The sequence below is a fragment of the Ptiloglossa arizonensis genome, chromosome 8 (genome assembly GCF_051014685.1).
Source record: "Ptiloglossa arizonensis isolate GNS036 chromosome 8, iyPtiAriz1_principal, whole genome shotgun sequence".
In the NCBI taxonomy this organism is placed as follows: Eukaryota; Metazoa; Arthropoda; class Insecta; order Hymenoptera; family Colletidae; genus Ptiloglossa; species Ptiloglossa arizonensis.
The window spans coordinates 16,355,529-16,380,728 of NC_135055.1; the positions used below are offsets into that span (position 1 = coordinate 16,355,529).

Below are 25,200 nucleotides of genomic sequence, written 5' to 3' on the forward strand. Positions count from 1 at the left end.
GTGTATTCTTGTGATACTAGCGTATGTTTTAAAATATTAAGTAGTACAAATTGAACATTTTATATCATGAATAATGATTGTATTACAATAGGTATATTTCTCTCATTTATTTGTCTTGTAACTTATAATTTAATGCTTAAATGTAATGTAATGTATATAATATAAGTTACGTATGTTTCATATTAATTTAAATATGATACCCATGTTTATAAAAATTGTACAAAGTTTTACACTTTATTTTTGTAACATGTCGACACAGTTGTAAAAAATACTTTAAAATAATAATTTTTATACTGTACATAAACATGAATTATTCTCAAAACATATTAAGATGTTTAATGTTATTGTATACTATGTTTATTTAAACATAATTGTTTTTAAAAAATGTAGATAAACTGAAACAATTGTCTCAGTAACATCTAATTATAGGTGTTAACTTCACACAAGTTTTCTACATTGAACATAATTGTATAATTTTCACAAAGTAAAAAAAATTGATTTACACAAAAGCATTATGAAAAGTTTTATTGTTATATTTCTATTATTTATCATATTTTAATTTTTTATTTTTACATTACTTTGGATATTACATAAATTTAAATATAAAAATTGATTATGGAAGATTCAACTAATTTTGCATCCACGTAGAACTTTCATAAAATCTTGGATCTGCAATTCTGAGAGACGCTCTCTTATAGAAATAGTAATACAAAACTGCAACTTTAATATAACTAAGCATAAGATAAATTTAAAAATATGAAATATTTCTCTACTTAATTTATTACCTCCTCTGTGCAATGAGTAAAAAACATGAAAATCTTTAGTCCAATGGTATTTGAAAGGTGATGACCAATTCATTTTAATGTCCCATGTATGAAGACTGATACTTAGTATCATATATATGATACACAATATTAATGTTATACGGAATTTTGTATATAATAATTGTATTAATCCGACCTGTATAAAAAAAATGTATACAATTGGTGTATAATGTTTGATAAATAATTACAGTTTGAAATATGTTATGTGAAAATTAAGTGTCAGATTTTCATTATCATTTTTAAATAATTACCTGGAAGATGTACGTGGAAAAAAAATTAACTAGAAGAACTGTGAGGGTCATAACAAGACACAAGTCTTGAATCCTTAAAAACAGTAATTAAAGCAACATTGAAACATAAATGGTGTTTAACAGATTCAGGTAAAAAGAGCATTACATACACATAAAGAATCAATAAATTAATTGGATTCTGTCGTGAAAATCCAGCAAAGGAATTAACGAATACATCAAAAAGTAATATTAAGTACTGCACAATTACAGTTACCAAATATTTCTTTGTATTTAATGTATTCATTTATCACGAAAAAAAGAATCCACTGATAGATTATAATTTGTAGATTCACAATTTCGTAGTGTTATTACTGTATTGTTATATTACAAAGATTACTATGGTAACGTAAATTCCGTACATATATATATATATATATATATATATATATATATATATATATATATATATATATATATATATATTGGAATCATTGTCACGCGTGAATCAGCAGATGATAAGTTGCACACAATACTGTTTTTAAAGTATATTAAACTAGTTTTATATAGTAATTTGAATTCGTGCATTTGATTATTAGGTGTTATTGAAATGTGAAAATGATATTTAGTATAATAAAAATTTTAAGCCAAGTAGTGAAATGAAATGAAATGAAACGAAATGAATTATATTAAGGTTATAAATATGAATGAAACAAATATTGTAAACGAACTGTATAATTGATAGTTCATAGAACATTTACAATTAGATATGAATTGTGATACTTAAAATTATTTAACATATGAGAATGGAAATTCGAAATAATAAACATTTGCATACACGACAAATAATTGGTATTTTTCCTATATTGGAATTGGATAGTGACGATGTAGATGTTCCTTTAAAAAATCCAAGTATATCTTACTGGGATATTTTTTTTCTTGGGTATTCAATCGTTATGCGTGTTGTTCATATAGGAATGGATTGGCACCTTGCCATAAAATATTTATTGGATGGGAAAACAACATATTTTGCACTGACAACTACTTTTATTTGTCTACCTTCATTTATAAATGTCATAATTAATAGAAAAATGCTATGTCAAGATGATAAGGTAAATTGTTGCATTAGAAAAAAAAAATTGATATAATTTAAAATAAAATTTATTAAGTGTTTTTATTTCAGTCATATTAAGATTGATATATTTTTTTCATAGACATTTACATCAAATCAATCAGAATATAAATGCATACATGCAATATTAACAAAAAAGATATTCTGTATTGTAGTTATTGCATTTCAATTAGCACCAGTACTTCGTTGTTATCAAACTTTGGGGTATGCTCTGAAGGCTTATAAGTTTCAAAACTTGAACAATCGTAACGCTCAAAGACGATATTATCTAAAGATGCTTAAAGAAGATCAAGATGTTGCTTTATTAAGAGTATTTGAATGTTTTCTTGAAGCAGCTCCTCAACAAATTTTGCAGTTAACCATATTGTTAAAGGACTATTACAGCAATACTAATTTTGAATGTACATATGTTTTCATATGTCTATTAACTATTATTTTATAATATTGACCTAACAAGTAAAAATGATATTGTATTCATTATAGTTATTTATCAAGTAGCTAGTATCCTTCTCTCACTTGGAAGTATGGGAATAGCTATGGCTAGTTATCATCGCAGTATTAGATTAGTTCAACATGATAAACTAAACATTTCAATTACTGGAACAATTCTTCAATTCTTATGGCACTTCTGCACAACTGGTATGTAAATTAATACTGTATAAGAAAACTAAAAATTTACATTTATATAACAATTTTTTAGTTTCAAGAATATTGTCTTTAAGTGTTGTTGCAAGTGTATGGCCAATATACACCACCATTGGTTGTGTTTGTCATTGGATCGTTATGAGTATTTGGATTATTATTGATTCTCATGGTATATTAGAATTTTGTAAGAATTACAATCGTGCTCCACATTGTCCTCCAAAAGCAACAGAACGCATTTATTCTATATTATTTTCCATAGTAATTGGTGTAGTTCATGTATTTATATATTTGAATGCAGTAGATGGTAGCCCACTTTTTAAACATGTATTTTTTTACATACTTTGTTTTCTTGAAAATACTACAGCAAGTATATTTTGGATATATACTTCATCAATTGAAGTTAAAAATGCCTGGTATTTCAATATACTCATTGCTCTGTGTATTGTACCTTTTGTATTAGGTATAACAGCTATGATTATTTATTACAGTGTTTTTCATCCGTCCTTAAAACATCAAAATTCTATAAATACATGACTGTAAATCATATAATACAAATCCATTGAGTAATATACTTTACTCTTATTCAAAAATTTTAAAAAGGAATTTAGCTGATATATTACCTACAAATCGTACAAATATTTATTATTTGAAATAGTATTTGTACATATACAAATAGTGCATATTTATTTTCATAGATTATTTTATTATATTTATAATAATATGTTTTTACTTTTAAATCTTGTATTTGGTACAAGTTTTAAAAAATCTTGTACAATAAGCATGACTTTTTGTGATTTCACATTTGATTTGTAAAGAATCAAATATTATTTTTTCATAATACAATTCAATTAAATATTAATCTATAAATATTTATACACATAGTATAAATGTTTATAGTTTAAAGAGAATGAATTCTAGTATATATCGTATGTAGAACAAGCTACATAATAAATGATAGGTACTTTTTATGCAATACTGCCCACATTTAATAAGGCTGAAGGAATCATGACTAGAGAGTATTATTATAATACATAGTTTATACCATTTTTACTATGCTCATTGTATAATTATATGTATATTAAAGAATTCTCATAGTTGAATTAAGTACATAAGTATTTAGAAATTACAAATATGTAAGGCTCAAATTATGAAACAAAATTTACAGTAATTTTAGATATGTATTACAAATTTTATATGCTTTACCATTTTTGGATTCAATGTATTTTATATATTTTGTAATAAACGGAATTATTTTTATTAGATTTGTGTGCAATGATTCTGTTACAAATGAAACCTTGGTTACATATCATATAACTCAAAGTATAAAATAATAGATGAAGTAAAAAGTTTTGAGCGTTTTTTTCTTTATTTCGACGATGAAATTAACAAAGTTAAAATTTTCAGATTTAAATCAAATATGCGCCGTTTTGTTCGATAACTTTTGTCCATTTTGAAGGCAATTTCATAATTCCGCGATTGAAGAAGTCCTCGTCCCTATTGGTAAAAAACTTGACTAGCTCGTTTTCACAAGCCTCTCTTGAGGCCAGTTTTTTACCATCAAGAAAATTTTGCAAATGCTTGAAAAGGTGATAATCGCTTGGTGCCAGGTCTGGGCTATACGGCGGGTGTGATGTGATTTCCCATCCAAGCTCTCGGAGCTTCTGGCGCGTCGTTAAAGATGTGTGGGACCTGGCGTTGTCTCGATGGAACACAACATCCTTCCTATCGGCCAATTCTGGACGCTTCTCGTCGATCGCCTGCTTCAATCTAGTCAGTTGTTGACAGTATAGGTCCGAATTGAGTGATTGGCCCGATGGGAGCAGCTCATAGTGGATGATTCCCTTCCAATCCCACCAAACACACAGTAAAACCTTCTTGATCGTTAATCCGGGCTTGGCGATCGTTTGGGCCGGCTCACCGCGCTTGGACCACGATCTTTTCCGCCTGTTGTTCTCGTATGTGACCCATTTTTCATCCCCAATCACCATCCGCTTCAAAAATGGATCGATTTCGTTACGCTTCAACAAAGAATCGCAGGCATCAATTCGTTCCAAAAGGTTCTTTTGCGTCAATTCGTGTGGCACCCATACATCAAGCTTCTTCTTGAGATTAGCCTTATGCAAATGATTCCAAACGGTTTTCTGGCTAATCTTCAGTTCCTGGGCAATGAAATAAGTGCTCGCATGCCGGTCTGACTCGACGACTTCCATGATTTTATCAACATTTTCGACGATTGGCCTACCAGAGCGTGTCTCATCCTCGACGTCCATATTACCAGAACGGAAGCGTTGGAACCACCGCTTTGCTGTTGCATTCGATACTGTATTGGGTCCATAAACAGCACAAATTTTTTTGGCCGCCGGCTCCGCTTTTTCCCCTTGGTCATAGTGGTACTGTAGAATGTATCGAATTTTCTCTTTTTTTACGGCCATTTTGGAACGCTCTAACACACAACTGAATTCTCTAAACACAAAACTGTTAGTGAACTTTTTTTAAAGCATTATGTCGCCTTTAAGTTGCAGTATAGAATAACAAGATGCAACGTATACATCGTGAGATATGGCTCACTAAAGCCATCTAACGAAAAACGCTCAAAACTTTTTACTTCACTCATGAAGTAAAAAGATGGCTTTAGTGAGCCGGCGGCCAAAAAAATTTGTGTTGTTTATGAACCCAATATAGTATCGAATGCAACAGCAAAGCGGTGGTTCCAACGCTTTCGTTCTGGTAATATGGGCGTCGAGGATGAGACACGCTCTGGTAGGCCAATCGTCGAAAATGTTGATAAAATCATGGAAATCGTCGAGTCAGTCCGGCATGCGAACACTTATTTCATTGCCCAGGAACTGAAGATTAGCCAGAAAACCGTTTGGAACCATTTGCATAAAGCTAATCTCAAGAAGAAGCTTGATGTATGGGTGCTACACAAACTGATGCAAAAGAACCTTTTGGAGCAAATTGATGCCTGCGATTCTTTGTTGAAGCATAACGAACTTTGTTAATTTCATCGTCGAAATAAAGAGAAAAAGCGCCCAGAACTTTTTACTTCACCTATTATTTATGAATAATGGGTATTATATTTATAAACAACATGTAAAAATAACTATAAAAAATGAAAAATTATTTAAAGCAGTGTGAAACAATTAGGATTAGATAAAGAAAAATAATAAAATTTAATTTTAAAGGTGGTATAATATCAAAAATATTTTCCAAATAAACATTAAGACCTATTAAACTTTCTTGTAACCAAAATTTATTTTAAAGCGACAATATGAATTATATAACACACAAACTAGTATTTATACTAAATAAAAAATTTTAATTCAATAAATTGTAGTGACTGAAATTTTTCATTAATTGATATTTTTTTCTCGTTATTTTATAACACAGCATGCATGATTTTCATTACTTAGAAACAATTGTAAAGCACATTCTTTAAAGCTATTTAAGAAATAAAAATCAAACATTGCTTTCCTTGTGACAGTGATATTGAATAGTTAAAGTTAAAGTGGAATGTGCTACATGAAATAATTTATCAACAAATAATAAAACATATTTTCATATATGTTATATCTCTTGATGGGTATCAATCAACTGGATTTTGTATTACTATAAGTATAAATTCTTTATCTGGAGCAACCATTATTTCATGTTTCTTACTACGAATACGTAAGAAAGTAAGATCATTTGTTGGATCCAGGTCTCGAACAACAGATCGTGCTTTATCTGACAGTTGACTAATCAAACCTGCATATTGAACTGTTGTAGTGTTATCGAGTGTAGATTTGATTGGAATACCTGAGTACCAAAATTTTATTAAATTTTGTATAATAATTACGTTAATAATTAATCTATATAAGAATGCAACACACCTTCTGCATTCACTACAATTGTTCCAAATACTCCCTTATGAGATTGAATACGTTTCATAGTTTCTTCCACTTCTTGTGCCTTAAACACATATTATGTTAACCCAAAATAATATATAAACTAAATGTACAATTACTATTTTATGCAAACTTACCATCTTTTAATTATGTATATCTTGTTCTGAATGTAGTAATATTAGTTATAAAGTCTGCAATTATAATATATATATATATAATGAATTTGGTAATAACAAAACGTCACTTGGATCCTACCGACTACTATTCGTTCATATATTTTATAAATAACATTGAAGATAGTATGAATAGATGTAAGTTGTAGCGTCAAACGCCATCTAGATACGTGTGTAACATTATAGCGGTAAATTTAAATTATGTAATTGGATTTGAATATAATCGAGCGTTGTAGTGACAATAAAAAGTCTCAATTTTATTTTAACAGAAATGATGTTTCTGTGTGTAGAATGTTTCTTTGTCGGGAATTAAAGGCATATACAAAAATTGTATTTTTATTTTTCTTAAATATCTGTAAAAACTTTATTTCTCAATCACAACACATATATTGTGTAATACAAGAATAATTTAATTAATTATTGTATCAAAATTTAACACAATGGAACGATTAAATCAGTTCCTAAATATTCAGGTAGATTCAAATTATATTTTATCTCCAACTTTTTAGGTACAAATCGGCCACCTAAAAAATGATATTTCCCCTTAAATTGTTTAGCACACATTTTGGGTGCTGTCAATGATACCAGCATTTCTGGTTTTATACCGCCGTTTGTAGGTGGACCACCTTCAACGTCCCAACCTGATGGTATATCTATACTACAAATAGGTATACTTGTGTTTTCTAATAAATGAATAATAGGAATAAATGTTTCTCTCACTGGTGGCTTAAAACTAAATCCAAATAAAGCATCTACTATTAGACCAAAGTCACGCAAACGTTTTGAAGTAAACTCTTCTAAATCATTTTCCAATAAGGGAATATCATTTTCAATGCATTGATGTAACAAATTTTCATACAAAGTGTTACTTGTTCTTTTAGGATAGTAAATTTCAGGAGTATATCCAAATTGTTTCAAATGTCTAGCACAGACAAGTCCATCTCCGCCATTATTTCCTGGTCCACAACAGACCAAAATTTTTTGCGCAGAACTTTTTAATGAAGTATAAGTACAAGCAATGGCAAAAGCACAACTCTGGCCAGCTAGTTCCATTAATTGATCCACACTGAATTTATATTTTTCAAACAAATCTTTATCTATGTTAATGCTTTCCTGTTGCTTCAAGTACTTTGTCATGGTGGCATATGATATTCTTTTAAAAAAAGAAACACATTTACTGTCAGATAAAATAGGTTTTATATAGCGGCTTATATATGGTACCATTTATTAATTTTAATAAATGGAAGCGTATAGTAAAAAATTATATTATAACCTCTTGCAATATGTTATTCCTACACTTTATTAACGTGAACAAATGTTGATGTTAATGAAAGGTGGAAATTTCTTTTATTTTGTAATTACGTTAAATCTTTTCATCAGAATGCACATGTATTTCAATTATTTTTGCTATATTCTTGAATAATTTTTGACAATTTACACTTTGTAGAGACACATAGTGATCAACTTGTGAAACTTATATTCTTCGCAATGTTTGAAAACTACATCGTAACATTTTTAGATAACCTATTTCCCAGTTGAATTTGATTAAAAATTTAAAAAATGCGACTAGTAGTTCAGTTGTATGCAGAATTTATAATGCGTTTAGCTAAACACAAGATATAATTATTAAATTGTTTATAAATGTAATGAACAGATTACAGAGTTACATAATAAGACATATTTAAAATATTTTTTAACAATTTTTTATGCACAAAGCATTTTGTATAATAACTAAAATATTATTTAATGTTTTATAATATATTTGTCATTAATATCACATAAAACTTAGTCTAAAAAAAATTGTAATTCTTATTATTTTTATTTTTCCAATGACAATTGTAATTAAATATAATTTTATATATATAAAGTATGCAGCAACAGACATCTAAAACTTTAAGGCATGATTTTACAATAATTCTTACTATCCACTACTTCACAGTAAAGATAATAATTGGCAGTACAATAGCCATCTCAGTACCAAATCTTCAGATACTGTCATAAAAACTGCTATTATTTAAATCTTTTATGTAATTTTTGAAAAAACTATAGTAGTATTGCATGATATTGTATATTATGTCAACTATGAGGTAAGTGACACGGACTTCTGTGCATTGGCAGTAAAATCCTTATTTCTGACACTTTTCACACATATTTTCAACAATTAATAACTCTGATACAAAATCTTAAACATAATTTCATCATTCTTGATTTTCATCTTAATTTGTCATGTAGAATCACCCTTTAAAGTTTCGAATACTTACTGTCAAACACTCTATATGTATATATGGAAACATAAAGAACTTTACTATCATTGGTAAATTTATACAATAATGCACAGTTAAATAACAAATGTAAATATTAGGAAGATTCAAATGACATTGTCATTTTTGTTATAAGTAATTGTAATAAATTATAATGTATTAATTTATGAACTAAGTTTTGAAGTAGATGTCAAAGAATCAATTTTAATAGAATTATGCTTAAAGTCCTCAACAACATTACGTACAATATGATTAAATAACTTTTCAATCATTTCTAATGGTTTCCATTGGGAATTATAAGGAAAATTTTCCACCCATTCACTATATATTGTATTTGATCCTACCATATGATATACTGACTGTAACATAATTCTAGGTGGTTCTTTAGGAAATCCCAATGGAAGATCGATTTTTACTATAAAGAAAAAGTCTTGCTTAGTTAATAAAAGCGTTGCGTTAGTATAGTATACTGCATCAAATTCAATGAAACTACCATTTTGCAAAGCAATCAGTGTTGCTAAAAAATTTCTTCTTTTTTCTAAACTTTGGGCTAATGAATTTATCTAGAATAAAAATTGCCTTTATTAACACCAAAATAACAACCTCACAACTTAATAAAAGAGAATTACACACCTTCTCTGCTACAAATTTTTTTATTTCTGGTACATAATCCATTAAAAATTTATGAGGTGGAAAACATGGTATCTGTAATGCAGTGGTTCCACCAAGAATATCTTCTACAGATTTTTTGAAGAAAAGTTGTGGTATAATGTAATTCCAATCTACTCCACAATATGTTATAAGAAGTATTGCTACATCACTTGATTCACAAGTACTATTTTGCAACTGTGAAAGATCTACTGAAAAACTTATTAGAAATTTAGCTTCCATTGGTTTAGAACCTAATGGTAACAATATTGTTTCAACATCTTCTAATCTTATATCTTTTGATCTCATTAACATACTATATTCACGTTGTAATTCTTCTTCCTTTTGAAGTAATTGTATCTAATGTAAAAGAAAAAATATTATACTTCCTATAGTTTATACACTTAATATTCAATAAACAATAAATTACAAACCTGATGTTCTTTATAACACGCTAAAAGTTCCACAAGAACATTTAATAATGCATCTCCATTATCAGGATTCCATTTAGCAAGACTGGGTACTTTTGTAGATAAAATATCTACATCCATATCGGCTAAAAAAGTATCATCGTTGAATATAAAATCAGGTCCCATTTCAGGGCACTGTGAGTCAAAAAATACATTCCAAGTTAAAGTTTGTTTAGCGTAAGGAATAGACAATTTAAAACGATCTCCTTTATTTTTGCCACAGCTGGATGATATGGAATCTGCTTCGATTGTCTCGCAACATATTCCTTGAGAAGATATTGAAAAACAATATGATAAATATAAAATATGTTGCAATGAGTAACATAATATAGAATATAATACATTTTATATACAACTATATTTAGTATTATGTCTTACCAAGCTTATCAGTTTTTAGAACACGTAGTAAAAGTGGTTCAATATATGAATCTACAGGAAATAAAATTTGGTACCGTTGATTTAACATATTAACAGTTGTGTTTAATATAACCAAAATTTCATAAACTGTGATAACAAATGATATTTTCACTGTATTGTTCTAACGTATCAAACGATTTCTTCTAAGAAACAGCGTTCGATGAATACATTGTTTCAACGTTATAAAAGAGTATTTTCTAGTTACAGAAACCAATTGTTTTTAAATGCTCATAGCGATTTGACGTTTAGAACCATTTAGAACTACTACGTCAATTGTACTATATATATAACAGCGCTGTCATCGAGTGGCTTTACCCCATCTTTAATCTTAAATAAATGCAATAACGGTAATCACAATAATGATCATGGCGTTTATAGAAAATTAAACATAATTTATTGTTGAAAACGGAATATCGATTAAAATCAGAAAGTTATTTAAACAACTATTATTCAATATACATTTATTAACTTTACTAATTCTAGGGATGTAGTTAAGCGTAAATTGGTACCAGTGGCAGAAATCTACAATCTTACGTAATAATAGGTAACAAGTAAAACTTGTACTTCAAACACAATCTTTTGCATTTCATTTTATTAATCGTATTATTTTATATATAATTTATTGTTAAAATAAAGTTTTCGATATCTCTTATAAAGTTTTGGTCCTATCGACTGACTTCCTTGTACTATATATTAATAAGTATTTACATACATTATATAAATAAATTTGCTGCCGCATACACAACATTGCTTTCAATGAATTTGCATTGATTTTTCTTCAAGTACAAATAATAAATGAATAATTGAGTACATGAAAATTTAAAGAGCTATTTATATCAACCATATTGCAGTACACGTATACTTTAATAAAGTATTCCCTCCTACATACTTCCGTATTATATTTCTTTTATTTAGTTAAACCACTTAGTATAGTCTAAAATATTAGTTTCTTTCTCAAAAACGAATTTCCATTAAGTATTGTCTATTTCGATTTTATTCATAAAACCCAATGTGGTTTATAATTGTACACACGTAATGGTAATCACTTGAATAGAATTCTTTTGATTCAAAAAAGTATCAAGCAATAGATACACAACAAAAATTTTCTTGGAAGTAGCAAGGGAAGTCGAATGTTATTAATATTGTTTATTATCCCGTAAGATGAAAATTTATGTAAATAATAAATTTCCAATGTACTTAAAATTACTTGATGTAATATTAGTATTCTTCTTCGTCTTCGGTGTTGGCAGCGTCTTCTTGTACTTCACGGTAATCCAATTCTAAAGCAGCCAAGTCTTCTCTGGCTTCTGCGAATTCTCCCTCTTCCATACCTTCACCGACGAACCTACGATAAATCACATTAATTTAAAATATTCTAATCAAATATTCGAATAAAAGATAAAGAAATATACCAATGAACGAACGCTCGTTTGGCGTACATAAGATCGAATTTATGATCGATTCTGGCCCACGCATCGACTATCGCAGTGGTGTTGCAGAGACAACACACGGCTCTTTCCACTCTTGCAAGATCACCACCTGGTACCACAGTTGGCGGCTGATAATTTATCCCTACCTAAGACAAATTTCATTATCAAACATATTCATTACTTAATTGCATCGAATACTTTTCAACAATGAACCTTAAAACCGGTGGGACACCATTCGACGAATTGAACATGTTTCTGTCGTTTAATCATCGCAATAGCTGCGTTCACATCTTTGGGGACGACGTCCCCTCTATAAAGCATGCATGCGGCCATATATTTACCTCTACGCGGATCGCAATTTACCATCTGATGATTCGGTTCGAAACAAGAATTCGTTATGTCCGCCACCGTAATTCTTTCGTGACCTGCTTTATCGGCCGATAGAATAGGTGCGTACGTTGCCTGTGAACAATATGATACACTTATTTGACTATTTTTGGTCAAAATAGTAGTAGTTCAAGTCAAATTTCTTTTTGAGATTCAAAGACAATTATCTCAGGGAGAATTGTAGCATTTCTTACGATAACTTACAAGAGGAAAATGAATACGCGGATAGGGCACCAAGTTCGTTTGAAACTCGGTAAGATCGACGTTAAGAGCTCCATCGAATCGTAAACTCGAAGTGATCGAGGAAACGATTTGACTGATTATACGATTCAAATTCGTATACGTTGGCCTATCGATGTTCAAGTTTCTTCTGCATAATTCGTAAATGGCCTGCGAAACATGATCGATTATTAATAAACCAGCGCGGAATATTGAACCGCGACATTATTTTATCGTTGAACTGTAACTGAATTAGGAAATCACAGACATTGATCAACGATGGTACGAACTTGATTATCAACTATGAAGGCTACATCGCAATGTTCCAAGGTCGGATGTGTGTAAAGAATCGCGTTGTACGGCTCTACGACAGCGGTCGATACCTGCATAAACCATGCTGGTTTTAATACAATACTGTTCGTTATTATTGACGAATTGTGGTATTTATTTGCATTCCACGTATACCAAGCGGACCGTGTTGCTTCTTCACCTGTGGCGCTGGATAGATGCTAAAAGTTAATTTACTTTTCTTCGGATAATCGGCGGTTAATCTTTCCATCAACAGACTGGAGAATCCTGATCCCGTACCACCACCGAACGAATGGAAAATTAAAAAACCTTGCAAACCTCGGCACCGATCGGTCAGTTTACGAATTCGGTCCAGAGTGAGATCCACGATCTCCTTTCCTAAAAATTGATACTCGCCGAATTAAATAAACAAAATAATGAAAATTTTTGCAAAAAAAAAAAATCACCGTTGTTATTCTATTGTTACAATTGAAATTTTATATCGACTGAGATTATCGATTTGAATCGAGTACCTGAAATTCCCGGTAATAAAGCGTACCTATCGTATAGTGGCCTCGAGCGTAATTATTCGCAGCATCCTCTTTTCCCGTAATTAACTGTTCAGGGTGAAACAACTGTCTATACGTGCCTGTACGAACTTCATCTAAAGCACCATAGAGATTTGTCAATTGAAATTATTAGTAAATGAAATTGTTGTTTGAAATAACATTGAAAAAACTTGCCTACTACTGTTGGCTCAAGATCAACGAAAATTGCTCTCGGTACGTGCTTTCCCGAATCTGTTTCAGAAAAGAACGTGTTAAAAGAGTCATCCCCGTAACCCACGGTCGTGTCACTGGGCATCTGCCCATCCGGTTGGATTCCATGTTCTAAACAATATAGTTCCCAACAGGCGTTACCCATTTGGACGCCTGCCTGTCCAATATGAATGGATATGCATTCCCGCTGTAACGATTAAAAAAAAAAAAAATTGTCCGTTAATTTCAACGCCCTCGAGGGTATTGTAGAGTGTCCTTATTGTAACGTTCACAAGTCATCGGAATTGAATTTAATTCAATTTCAGTAAACGCATAAGAAACACGACGAAGACACGGTATTGAAAAGAACGAAAGATCCCTTAAACGTGATAGCATACCTTCTTTGCCATTTTTATATCAACCAGTTGCTCGAATTGATATTTTTATTAACAAGCATAAAATATAATTCGATGAGCGTACACAGTTAGGTGAAAATATAGAAACACATACAGCGTATAAAATTGTTATATCTACTTAAGAGTTGCACTTGTGTTTTAATTCACTTTCATTCGTATACTTTTGTGTTACTTTCTTCTTAGACGATAATCGACTATGAAACTATTTGGTACAACTAAATGTATTTTCTCCTCTTCGTTGAACAATTCGAATAACACAAGTTATACAGCCACCTTTATCTTTATAGTATTTATTCGTTGATAGAGAGCTAAACTCTACAGCCCATCATTTTTTTAATTTCTCCTGCCTTCACAAGGAAGAACTGCTCACGGTTCGATTTCAGTTTGAATGAAATTTTGTAGGCTTGAAGTATGGTAAAATATAATACATGTTTTCTTTTTCTTTGCTGCGGTAACACAAGTTTAAGAAGTGAAAATCATCAACCAAAGTTCGATCCCCGAAGAATGAACTCGGTTAGATGTAACAAATTTTTTGAAAAAAATTGTATAGTTTTTGACGTATTAGAACAAAATGCCAAAATTAACGAACAATGTTGAACTTAACTCAAATAAAGTAATTCGACCATATTTATTTATAGAAATCGACATCGATTGTTCATGAAACACAAAAAATTGAATTCTTTATTCCAAATAGAATGGTAAGTATACATATAGAGTTGCCTCAAGAAATAATACAAAAATTCCATTCGTTTAGCTGACCGCTTATGGTACCGCATTAAAGCCACTCGTGGTACTAGCATCAATAACGATTGCTTGTAATATGCTCGTTGAAACAATTCACAATTTCTGCAAGTTAATTCCAGCGAATAAAATCTGCTGTTTCATCTTCTCAACATTGAAATGTACATTTTATTTTAGATATTTTGTGTATCTTTACATATTATGTAAATTTGCAACCAAATCGGAACCGTTCGCGACCCTACTCTGTCAGAGGGATTGAAAGCGAGCAATGAACGATCGGAGTCAGACGAAACATTGATATTTTATCATCCTTTACGCACAATAATGCTTTCGTCAGTCTCGTACCGTTTTCGTTCGCTTACAGTCCTTTTGATTTGGTCTCCCCTTCAATACGATAAGAGCAAGAAACGATCGTTCAGAAATCGTACAAGTACACACTATGTTATATATATGGCGCGCGCAATCTTGAGCCGTCTGCTCTCAACGAATAAATACTCCATACGAGTTTTATTTCAAGGTTTAAGATAGAACAAAAGACACTTTACACGAAGAAGATTCTAGTTACTGTTAGCAGAATTCATTGAAATAAAATCGGGTTTAATATCACAATATTCTTTTATCAGTCAGGTAGCACCTGAAGGTTCAGACAGATAGACACTCTATGGTACAATCATTTAACTAGGTCAAAATACCGGACCGCTTAAATGACATTTACCGATGACGTCTTTAAACTAGATAAGCTAAGTCACTCAACAAGGGATGATTACAAACTGACATATCGAAATTCCATCGACATGAAGCGACCTGTCAGCACGTTGTAAAGCTTTATCACCTTGACCTACCAATGTCTTCGATTAATAATTCAACCGATTTCTAAAAAAAAAAGCGCCTTGTCATTATAGATAGTTGTAACCAAAGGGTAAATTCGCTGTCGTGCATAGATAGGAGTCATAGACTCTTCCGATATATCACATCCTCTACGTGTATGATGTTAAACATCGATTTTTATAGGTTGACATACTGTAACCATAGCAGCTTGATCGAACATCGGTTGATGCGCAGCACAATTTTGCGATTCAGCGAAGAGATGATCTCCCCACGAGATAAATTGTTACAAACTTAATGCATACCTACATGTTATGTATTTAAGTTCGCGTAAAGATATTAAGTGAAATATGACTGATTTCAAGTCATATTGAACCTTTATTGAAATTTCCTCAAACGTGAAATAAATCTGTTTATAATGTATACTCAGTTTGACAATGTACTACATTTGGGCGACATTCTTACAGATTGTACACCTCTATGAGTCACAAAATATCGATTATAAAACACTAGAGACAGTTTGCCTTTCTTTAAAATATTATATACATTCATTTTAACAGATTATCGATGGATTAAGTATATCCTGCAAATAAAAGGATACAAAGGCGTCAAATATTTAAAATAGATGTACCCGTGGTATTGTATTGCAAAGAATTAAATTCAAATGTATTACGAAACTTGAAGCGAATTACAGACCTTTACCATACTCTGTAAGTTTAAAATCGATTTATTCTTTCATGAAATATTTATCGAGCTTTGAAGCATTTGCTTTATGTTCTAACGTCTCAACTTTAGGAACTATTTTATACACGATTTACTATCGATAATTCTTTAATCGGTCATTTGAGTTAGGTGGATACGCTGTGCATTCTATTATAATTACATTACTCACTCGATGTTCTAGCTATACCGACATCACTATTATATAGTTTTACACTGAAATTTACAAACTATTATCTGGCTAATAGCTACTATCCAGAAATCCCATTTCTCCAATAATAATTATCATGGATACTTAGCGCGATTTAAATCAGTTTTCTTAGTTAAGTAATTTTCTAATTAATCTATAACGAATATATTATCTATTAAAACAAAATACTCTATTTTAAACATGACCAGATGAAATTATTTTTATTTTTAATTATAATTTGCAATTAAATTATTAGAAAGCATAAATATATAAATGAGTTATATAATACAAAAAATTACTTACCATTGCTGTTTATATAAATCTTCGAGAATAAAAAGCGTGTTAGAATATGCTATGATTCGACTACTGTCTGCCTTAGCAAACAGTCAGATCACTATGATACGCCATATTAATACTCGCAGGTATATAATACCTGTACTAGCCTTCGCAGGTGACAAACTTGATGCTATAGTATTCGCGACAATTGACATATACAAACAATTGTATTTCCGTAGTAGTATAAACGTAAGAGTTTATAACTTAATAACACAAGTTGAATGACTTAATAACGCGTAGATGCTGACCGCTTATTTAATAAAAGGTATAAAAATATATTTTTCCGTTTACACGCATATACTTAAAAATATTTTAAGCAAAATTTTTATAGTGATCTTTTGTTACGAGTATTTTAATTATGAACGAGTAATTATACTACTGCACAAAAAATAATACAAATAGAACTATGTTGTGTTAAATGCAAACATTATATGTTCAACACTGTTTTATATTCGGAAATAAAGTAAAATCAGTTTATATTATTTCTTAAATACCTTAAAATTATAATGTGCAAATATGTATGCGCTATAAGTAGGCGTTGAATAATACAATTTTTTCAAGTACATATGAAAACATTACGACAGTTTTGCCTTTATAAATTAGTATACCGCTATAGTTTATATTTTATTAACATTCTCTTGCTGATAAACATTTGCCTTTTTGCCTTTTTGCTCAACATAATATGAACAAAATAAAGAAGTCATTGAAACATGTGTAGTTCAAAAACAGTGAAAAAGTTAATACATTTAGATTGCTAATGATTATCATAATTTTAAGTGGTATCTCATTTCTTAATAGAATATATTATAGTAATTTAAATATATAATTTAAATATTTATTGCAATAACAGTTGGTATAAAATACAAGAGTTGATACAAAATGTATTTGCGCGCACATAATATTTTATAGTTTTTAGACATCTTCGTATTAAGATTACTATTTAAGTCCTCTTGGACTGGAAAGGGTAATTAGTTTTACCCTACGTGGTGTTTTGTTAGAAATAAGTAAAGGTGCTTCTGTCTTTTTAGGTGTACTTTTTGCACTTACTTTTGCAATTTCACTAGTACTATCTTCATTATAAACTAATTTAATATCTTCAGTCTCTTCAACTTCTGCTTCATTACTTAATTTTTTTTTTTTTATAGTAATATTCTTTGAAAATATATTTTCATCTATCATATTTTCTAAGTTTTTCTTGGAAACACTTTCCACCTCACACATATCAATATCCATTGCACTATTGTCTATGTCAATGGTTGTTAAAAGATTTTCAGTTACTTTTTTTGTATCATTATTCGATACTGAAGACTTGTAATTCTTATTGCTGGTAAATTTTATTGGAGTATTATTTCCACTTTTATACTCTTTACCAAGTTCACCTTTTTGAAACTGTATTATAGAACAGTAGCCATCTGTTGAAGATGCTATTAAAATTTTACCATCACTTGACCTAAAAAATGGTACATATACAATTAAAAACAAACACAAACACAAATACACACACGCACACTTCTTTTTCGTCCTATTTAAAAAATAGGTAAAATGAGTAAAATGACTGTTACTTACCATGAAATATCAGTTAATCTGGTATAATGAATATTAGATATTACAGCAATTGGTGAAATTTGCTGAGTATCATATATTAATACAGAATGTTGTGTAGCAACTGCAAACACAATTCTATAAGGTAATGCTATCACAGGTGCTGAACCATTCTCTTGTAATTCAAAATAAATAGGACAACATCGAACAGCTATAGTGCATTCATCCAGAGAAGGTAAAAACATAAGAGGTCTGCAAACATTATGATATATTAAATTCATTGCATAATATAATAAATTAAAAAAACTAAATAATTTTAAAAAATTTACTCTTTCAAATTGTGTCTTGAAAAAATTATTGTTGCATTAGATATTCTCTCTGTAGTTTCTAATGGTTCAATTATACCAGATGGTACAATAATTAACATTCCATCTAAAGAAAATGTGAGTCTTCTAAAGAAAGACTTAAATGTATCATCATAAAATAATCGCACTATTCTATCTTTCAGTGGATGATCAGCTAATGTGGGAATCTTAGCTTTGTAAACCCTTTGTACAGTTTTCTTGGTAGTTATATCAATTAAACGACACATCCTAAAAAATATATGATAAATTAAATATGAAAAATGAATGTCAAACATGTTTCCATAAAAATATTGTAGATATACCTGTCTGTACTTATCGTGCATATATATTGATTGCATGGATCCCACGTAACTCCTTGTACAAAACCCTTATGATCAGGTAATATAGCTACAGATCGTCCTTTACGTATGTCCCATAAAATTGCTGTGTTATCCACAGAACCAGAGACTAACATATTAGACTGTGGAGACCAACTAATATCATAAACATCTTCAAGATGGCCTCTTAAAACTTTCCAAGATATCCATTGTTCCTTATTCTCAGTTTCATCAGAAAGAATGTGAAATTCACAGTCTTCCTTTTGTTTCCACAAAACAATGGTAGACTCTAATAGTAAAAATATATTTAAATTTCAATCAGTTTCTATCTAATTAATTCAGACATATAATTACGGACCATCATCCCCTGAAGCCAAAATATCTTTCGAAGGTGAAAACCGCACTACGTTTACTGCTTTTTGATGCCGTTCTAAATCTGTTACACATTTTACTACAGCTCCACCACTTTCATTTGTTGTTAAGTGCCATATCTGATAAGGAAAGGTGATTTTCCGATTTATTTTTTACGAAATATTCAATGTACGAATTATCTACAATATTACCAAGACATGTGAATCAGCACCGCCAGTCGCGATTCGCCAGAAAACTTCACCCTTTGATGTTTCATAAATTCCAGCTTGTATATCAATACTTAAAACTGGATCACGATTATGCCATGAAATTTCGGGAGTTGTGCACCACATAATTTAAAAGTTGCAAAGACGCAACGCAGCAATGTAAAACTATAATAATGATAACAATGAACCGAATAACGACGTTTAACCTTCTCCAAGTATCACATTATTCCCGCCAAAATACATATTTTTTGTGTCTTCAATTGTAATCAGCCGATAGTTGTTCTAGTTAGACCTTATTAGTATCAAAATGAAAGAGTGTAGTGAAAATAAAATGAATTAAGTTATTAGATTTGTATTTTCTCGAAGAGTTATTAAAAAACAATATACACATTTAATACATTTATTGTTTAACTTGCGAAAAATGCAAATAAGCAGAATGACATGATTGAAATAGTATTGACACGAAGATATTTGTTAAATAAATATTTACACAAGTTGTTATTTATATAGTACCTGAATCATTAAAAGTTTGATTTCATGTGACATATCAGGACTTTTAATGTTTTGACTTAAACGTGTGATTTTAAATGTACATTATCACTATTGTTATGATGATCAAATCACAGATGTGGCATTAAAAATTGTAATTTTAGTATACACTACGATTTTGCTCAGAGACGCGCGGGACCAATTAAATTTTCTCGTAGTCATGTCATTTTATTTACCATGAATTTCTATGAATTGTAACATACATGTAGGGATTTTAGCACCAAAAGAATGCAGCGTTGGCGACGGTATATTGAAAATGCGTTCATATTGAAGTTTACCCAGAGATATTAATTTGTGCCGTGAGAGAGGAAAATTACCAGCATCTGTGCCAAGGTACCTGTCGAGAAGGACTTGGTTGGTTCTTGGGTATGAAAACTTTTCTGACTTAGGGCCTTCTAATTAAATGTTATGAAGCACATGATTTGAAAAGTACATTGAATATTCGGTGTGTGTGATTCCCTTTGAAAATGTAAAGAAAATACATCTAATTGTAACTGCACTTGAAACAATCGAGTTTTTTTTGCGCATGCACGATCCGATGACGATGAAACAGTGATGTCCATAATCAATGTTATGGGCGTCAAAGTGCAATGGGTCCCGGTCTCAATAAACACCTTGCATAAATTTCGAATCAGAGTCTTTTTTAAAAATCTAAAAAAAGTATGCTTGGATTCTTTAAATCATTCTTTATAAACACCTTTCCCTTTTTTAGTTCATTTATTCATTTTCTAAAAACTTTTAAACAATTTTCTAAAACAGTGAAATAGAAGGCTATACAATACCCGTTTTCATTCAATCAGGGCACAGTACTGATACTGTTTTCAACGCGTATGCGTGAAAAACCCGGCCCAACTGGGAACACTGATCCGAACACAAAAATGGTGGATGCTGAAAATGATAGTCAGGATCGTAAAGTAGAAGTCGATGTCAAAGAAAATATGGATAGCAATCAACATAATGGAGAATTGGTCCCTGCGGAAAACGAGGAAAGAGATGTGTGTTAATTGTATCGTCTTTTATCTATTTATTACTTAATTTACTTTTCCATGAAAAGTATTTGTCGTTTCTTATGTTTAACGGATTTAATTTTATTGCTACACATTTTGTGTGTCATATTTAACTTAAACATTATTTAAAAATGTTGTTTGATATAGTTTAATATATAATTTGTCGTTTTTGTAAATCCTCTGATAACGTCCACGATTGTTTAATAACATGCTAGTGTAATTTAAATAGCCACTGCAACCTGTTCTGTTCAAGGATGATGTTATGTACTTTGTTTTTCAACTATTTTTGCAACACTGCTTGATAAAAATTTGTTATTTTTCTAATTTGTTTACAGGTAAATGCAGAAATTGATGAGCAAAGGAAAAAATATCAGCCTTCACATCTTGAATCATTCTTTGCAATAACAAAGTCTTTAATTATACGTGCCCTTATTATTTTTTGTATTAGTTATCTATTTAGACGTTCTCAAATTGATATTAATCATCAGTCAACAGCCACTGTCAATTCAGCACGTTTACAAGCTACAAATATATTTGAAAATGGGACATTATTTGATTTATATGTTTATTTATCGGAATCTGAGTCTTTTACACAATTTAATGATTCAGAAAAATTAATATGGTTGGAACAAGGATTAATATATGGAGATTGGTATAGTGGACCAAATAAAGATGGTACAAAGACTATAAACTATAAATTTAAGCCATCTGATCAATTAAAGAATAATGGATCCATATACCTTCATGTATATGTTACAAAGAAAGGAAAATCTCCAAATCCTAAAGCAAACAAGAATATTTATGCAGGTGATTATATGTCATATTCTCACAAAATGTTAAATAAATTTAAGAAAGTCAATTATCAGAAAACTCACAACTTATTAATGGGTGAAACTATCGAAACAAATCAAGAAATTAAGGTATGTATAATTATAATTCAAAATTCAAAAATATTTCACTCATAAAGAACTGAATGTGTTAATTATTTATTGTAGAAAACTGAATTAATGAATCAGGAGTATGTATCACTTTGGCATCCTAATTTAACTATTAATTTAATAACTGATCAAACTATTTGGGTATATGGTCAAGTGCCATCACCTTTAGATATATGTAAGTGCATCAGACACTGAAAAATGTGATTTATGTTACCTACAGCTTACACATTTATTTTTTTAATAGATATCCAATTTTTACCTGGAGAAACATTTTATAAACCTGTAATATACTTAAATGACTTTTGGAACATGCAAAGGGACTATCAACCCTTGAATGATACTGTAAAGGAGCTTGAACTTAGTTTAACTTACCAACCTCTTTCTTTATTTAAGTGGCAAATATATGAAGCTCAAAAACGGAAAAATATGTGGGCACCTTCCTTTATGGGTATGTTATACAGTTAACAGAATGTATTGAAAGTCTTAAATATAATTTTAGTTACATAACAGTCTCTTTTATATAGGAGATTCATTAGAAGAACACGACGATGATCAAGATAGTTTGAAAGAAACATTATTAGAAACAAATCCTTATTTGTTGGGTCTGACTATAATTATAGCAATATTGCACAGCGTATTCGAATTTTTAGCATTTAAGAATGGTAAGACACATCTTTTTTGTAAATAGACGTTTATATCAGAATTTATTATAAAGTATTATTTTATGCGTTTTTTCAGATATTCAATTCTGGAACAATCGTAATTCATTAGAAGGTTTGTCTGTTCGATCTGTATTTTTCAACGTTTTTCAATCACTTGTTATTTTACTGTATGTTCTTGACGATGAAACGTATATACTTGTTCAGATTAGTTCTGCAATAGGTTTGTGCATAGAAATATGGAAAATTCATAAGGTCGTAGACATTAGCATTAATTGGAATTCAAAAATATTTGGTATCTTTCCAAAAATAAATTTTCATGATAAAGGGTCATACATAGAATCTTCCACAAAAGAATATGATAAACTTGCATTTAAGTATTTATCTTGGGCTCTTTATCCTCTTTTAGGAGGATATGCAATTTACTCATTAATGTATTTAGAACATAAAGGGTGGTATTCTTGGATTCTTAAAGTACTTTATGGATTTTTACTAACATTTGGATTTATCATGATGACACCACAATTATTTATTAATTATAAATTAAAAAGTGTGGCACATCTTCCATGGCGTATGATGTCTTACAAATGTTTAAATACATTTGTCGATGATATTTTTGCGTTCGTTATAAAAATGCCAACACTTTATAGATTTGGTTGCTTCCGCGATGATATTGTTTTCTTCATATTTTTGTACCAAAGATGGATATATAAAACTGATCATTCTAGGGTTAACGAATTTGGTTTCTCTGGTGAAATGGAAGCTAAGATTACTAATGACAAAAAACAGCAAGCTATTAAAGATAGTCCGAAAAATGAAACAGATAAAAAAAATGAGTAACATTTGGCATATAATGTTAGCATTGAATGTATTATTCGAACTTCATCTGAAATGAATAAACTTATTAGTAATCTTATTATTAGTAAATAAAAAACCTTACAATGATATCGACGCACTTCAATAAGAATGTCGATATCTGTTGTACTAGGCAAAATATCAGAAAATAATTTAGTACGAACATAAATAACTATATATATTCTTTTAGAAAACTATTGTCATCGTGTTTTGTTTCGAATTTACGTTTATCTTTCGTTTTTATTTCAATACTTTGTAATAATTATTGTCTTGTACAATATTGAAAAAATATAAACTTTATTTCGATATTTAGAAAATATTTCAAGCTGCGATTTTTCTGTTGTATGTATAGTGTCGAACAAAAGTAATGGCACAGGCAATGTTTTATAATACAATTGCGGGTAAATCAGAAACCAAGGACGATATTTTATTAAATCTTTTTTTAAAATACTGTATTAAATCTCTAAATTAAATGTACAAAAAACAGGAAAGTAAAACAACTACATGATCAGTAATAGAAAATGTATACAATAAGCAGTTTTTATCAAAACAAAAGTATTGGCATAGTTAGGATTTATGAAATATAAATTAATACAATATTGAATTTAATATTTTATATTTTTTCTTCATAACAGTTTTCAAATGATTGGGCATTGATTGCATGCTAATTTGTTTGTGATTTTTGAACTTATATTTTACCATTCTTTCAGAAATACTTTCTTTAGCTCTTGTTTTGATGTAATTTATCATCCTAGTTCAGCCCAAAGATGTTCTTCTAGATTAATAATATTATGACAAATAGTATTAAAAATAGTTTTGGATCGTCCTGTTCAAAATAATAGTTCGATCGTTAATTTAATTTTGCCTCCTTTTTTTTTTTGTTTCCTTTTAAAATATTTAAATAACCATGTTGGTATATTTTAGTTTCAATTAATTACAAGGTCTCCAACTTCAAAAGAGTTAGCTTATACACTCTCATACCATGATCACCATAAATTTTCGTCAAATTAAAATTCTACCATCATACTGAAGAATGTTAATTTTGCTTTCATTTGAGAATAGTATTTTGTTAAAAAATTTAGCATTTTTATGTATAAAATTGTTTACACATTTCAATTTTTTCTTCCAATTTTTCTACTACTATATAATTCTCGTCTCACAACTTTTAATTTGTATCTAGTACTTCTAATAGTTCTTCCAATTATAGGGTGCACATCCGTGTTACATTTATTTTTTAATATTGCGACTACTTTTGAAGATTTAGTTTTAAGAGTTCTTTTTATTATATTAATAACTTTCCTTGTCTATTAGTAAGTTTTGCAGGATGCCCACTTTGTGGAACACTCACACTTCTTTTTTACCTAAAAATCGTTTAATTATGTAACTAATTGTAAAA

The 25,200-nt window shown here is 29.8% G+C and overlaps 8 protein-coding genes across 15 annotated transcripts; 2 read left to right on the forward strand and 6 right to left on the reverse strand.

The window, feature by feature from the left end:
* Positions 1–556: 556 nt before the first annotated feature.
* On the reverse strand, positions 557–1,358 carry LOC143149982 (transmembrane protein 138). 2 transcript variants are annotated; one of them, XM_076317912.1, is made up of 4 exons: positions 1,225–1,358; positions 1,076–1,148; positions 786–960; positions 557–720 (listed from the first exon to the last, which is right to left on the reverse strand). In XM_076317912.1, the coding sequence occupies exons 1-4, from the start codon at positions 1,356–1,358 to the stop codon at positions 629–631; spliced, it is 474 nt and encodes a 157-aa protein (XP_076174027.1). In that variant the 3' UTR covers positions 557–628. The 2 variants fall into 2 exon arrangements, with proteins under 2 accessions (XP_076174027.1, XP_076174026.1); XM_076317911.1 differs by having other exon boundaries at positions 557–960.
* Positions 1,359–1,731: 373 nt separating this feature from the next.
* On the forward strand, positions 1,732–3,416 carry LOC143149981 (XK-related protein 6). Its single transcript, XM_076317910.1, has 4 exons — positions 1,732–2,163; positions 2,266–2,584; positions 2,667–2,822; positions 2,884–3,416. Exons 1-4 carry the CDS (start codon positions 1,852–1,854, stop codon positions 3,360–3,362), a joined length of 1,266 nt encoding a protein of 421 aa, XP_076174025.1. The 5' UTR covers positions 1,732–1,851; the 3' UTR covers positions 3,363–3,416.
* A 2,777-nt stretch (positions 3,417–6,193) lies between these two features.
* On the reverse strand, positions 6,194–6,976 carry Robl (dynein light chain roadblock). Its single transcript, XM_076318239.1, has 3 exons — positions 6,853–6,976; positions 6,701–6,779; positions 6,194–6,626 (listed from the first exon to the last, which is right to left on the reverse strand). The coding sequence occupies exons 1-3, from the start codon at positions 6,853–6,855 to the stop codon at positions 6,415–6,417; spliced, it is 294 nt and encodes a 97-aa protein (XP_076174354.1). The 5' UTR covers positions 6,856–6,976; the 3' UTR covers positions 6,194–6,414.
* Positions 6,977–7,238: 262 nt separating this feature from the next.
* On the reverse strand, positions 7,239–8,369 carry Naxe (NAD(P)HX epimerase). Its single transcript, XM_076318238.1, has 2 exons — positions 8,162–8,369; positions 7,239–8,041 (listed from the first exon to the last, which is right to left on the reverse strand). The coding sequence occupies exon 2, from the start codon at positions 8,023–8,025 to the stop codon at positions 7,321–7,323; it is 705 nt and encodes a 234-aa protein (XP_076174353.1). The 5' UTR covers positions 8,026–8,041; positions 8,162–8,369; the 3' UTR covers positions 7,239–7,320.
* A 359-nt stretch (positions 8,370–8,728) lies between these two features.
* Positions 8,729–10,938, reverse strand: LOC143150168 (BRISC and BRCA1-A complex member 2). 2 transcript variants are annotated; one of them, XM_076318237.1, is made up of 5 exons: positions 10,646–10,938; positions 10,232–10,533; positions 9,783–10,157; positions 9,643–9,712; positions 8,729–9,564 (listed from the first exon to the last, which is right to left on the reverse strand). In XM_076318237.1, the coding sequence occupies exons 1-5, from the start codon at positions 10,731–10,733 to the stop codon at positions 9,314–9,316; spliced, it is 1,086 nt and encodes a 361-aa protein (XP_076174352.1). In that variant the 5' UTR covers positions 10,734–10,938; the 3' UTR covers positions 8,729–9,313. The 2 variants fall into 2 exon arrangements, with proteins under 2 accessions (XP_076174352.1, XP_076174351.1); XM_076318236.1 differs by having other exon boundaries at positions 8,730–9,712.
* Positions 10,939–11,815: 877 nt separating this feature from the next.
* LOC143150565 (tubulin alpha chain) lies at positions 11,816–14,176 on the reverse strand. Its single transcript, XM_076318944.1, has 9 exons — positions 14,165–14,176; positions 13,752–13,974; positions 13,568–13,672; positions 13,211–13,407; positions 13,011–13,103; positions 12,706–12,891; positions 12,328–12,576; positions 12,097–12,260; positions 11,816–12,029 (listed from the first exon to the last, which is right to left on the reverse strand). The coding sequence occupies exons 1-9, from the start codon at positions 14,174–14,176 to the stop codon at positions 11,903–11,905; spliced, it is 1,356 nt and encodes a 451-aa protein (XP_076175059.1). The 3' UTR covers positions 11,816–11,902.
* Positions 14,177–17,584: 3,408 nt separating this feature from the next.
* Caf1-105 (chromatin assembly factor 1, p105 subunit) lies at positions 17,585–20,890 on the reverse strand. 4 transcript variants are annotated; one of them, XM_076318724.1, is made up of 7 exons: positions 20,310–20,520; positions 19,782–19,961; positions 19,577–19,709; positions 19,204–19,507; positions 18,866–19,129; positions 18,561–18,788; positions 17,585–18,444 (listed from the first exon to the last, which is right to left on the reverse strand). In XM_076318724.1, exons 2-7 carry the CDS (start codon positions 19,920–19,922, stop codon positions 17,931–17,933), a joined length of 1,584 nt encoding a protein of 527 aa, XP_076174839.1. In that variant the 5' UTR covers positions 19,923–19,961; positions 20,310–20,520; the 3' UTR covers positions 17,585–17,930. The 4 variants fall into 4 exon arrangements, with proteins under 4 accessions (XP_076174839.1, XP_076174838.1, XP_076174837.1 ...); XM_076318723.1 differs by lacking the exon at positions 20,310–20,520 and adding an exon at positions 20,624–20,890 and having other exon boundaries at positions 17,586–18,444; positions 19,782–20,088; XM_076318722.1 differs by having other exon boundaries at positions 17,586–18,444; positions 19,782–20,088; positions 20,310–20,519.
* Positions 20,561–24,112, forward strand: LOC143150448 (putative lipid scramblase CLPTM1). Of its 3 annotated transcripts, none has more exons than XM_076318717.1 (7): positions 20,561–20,711; positions 21,146–21,340; positions 21,688–22,272; positions 22,348–22,465; positions 22,535–22,738; positions 22,815–22,952; positions 23,029–24,112. In XM_076318717.1, exons 2-7 carry the CDS (start codon positions 21,176–21,178, stop codon positions 23,787–23,789), a joined length of 1,971 nt encoding a protein of 656 aa, XP_076174832.1. In that variant the 5' UTR covers positions 20,561–20,711; positions 21,146–21,175; the 3' UTR covers positions 23,790–24,112. The 3 variants fall into 3 exon arrangements, with proteins under 3 accessions (XP_076174832.1, XP_076174833.1, XP_076174834.1); XM_076318718.1 differs by having other exon boundaries at positions 20,576–20,711; positions 21,105–21,340; XM_076318719.1 differs by having other exon boundaries at positions 20,630–20,678.
* Positions 24,113–25,200: the final 1,088 nt, after the last annotated feature.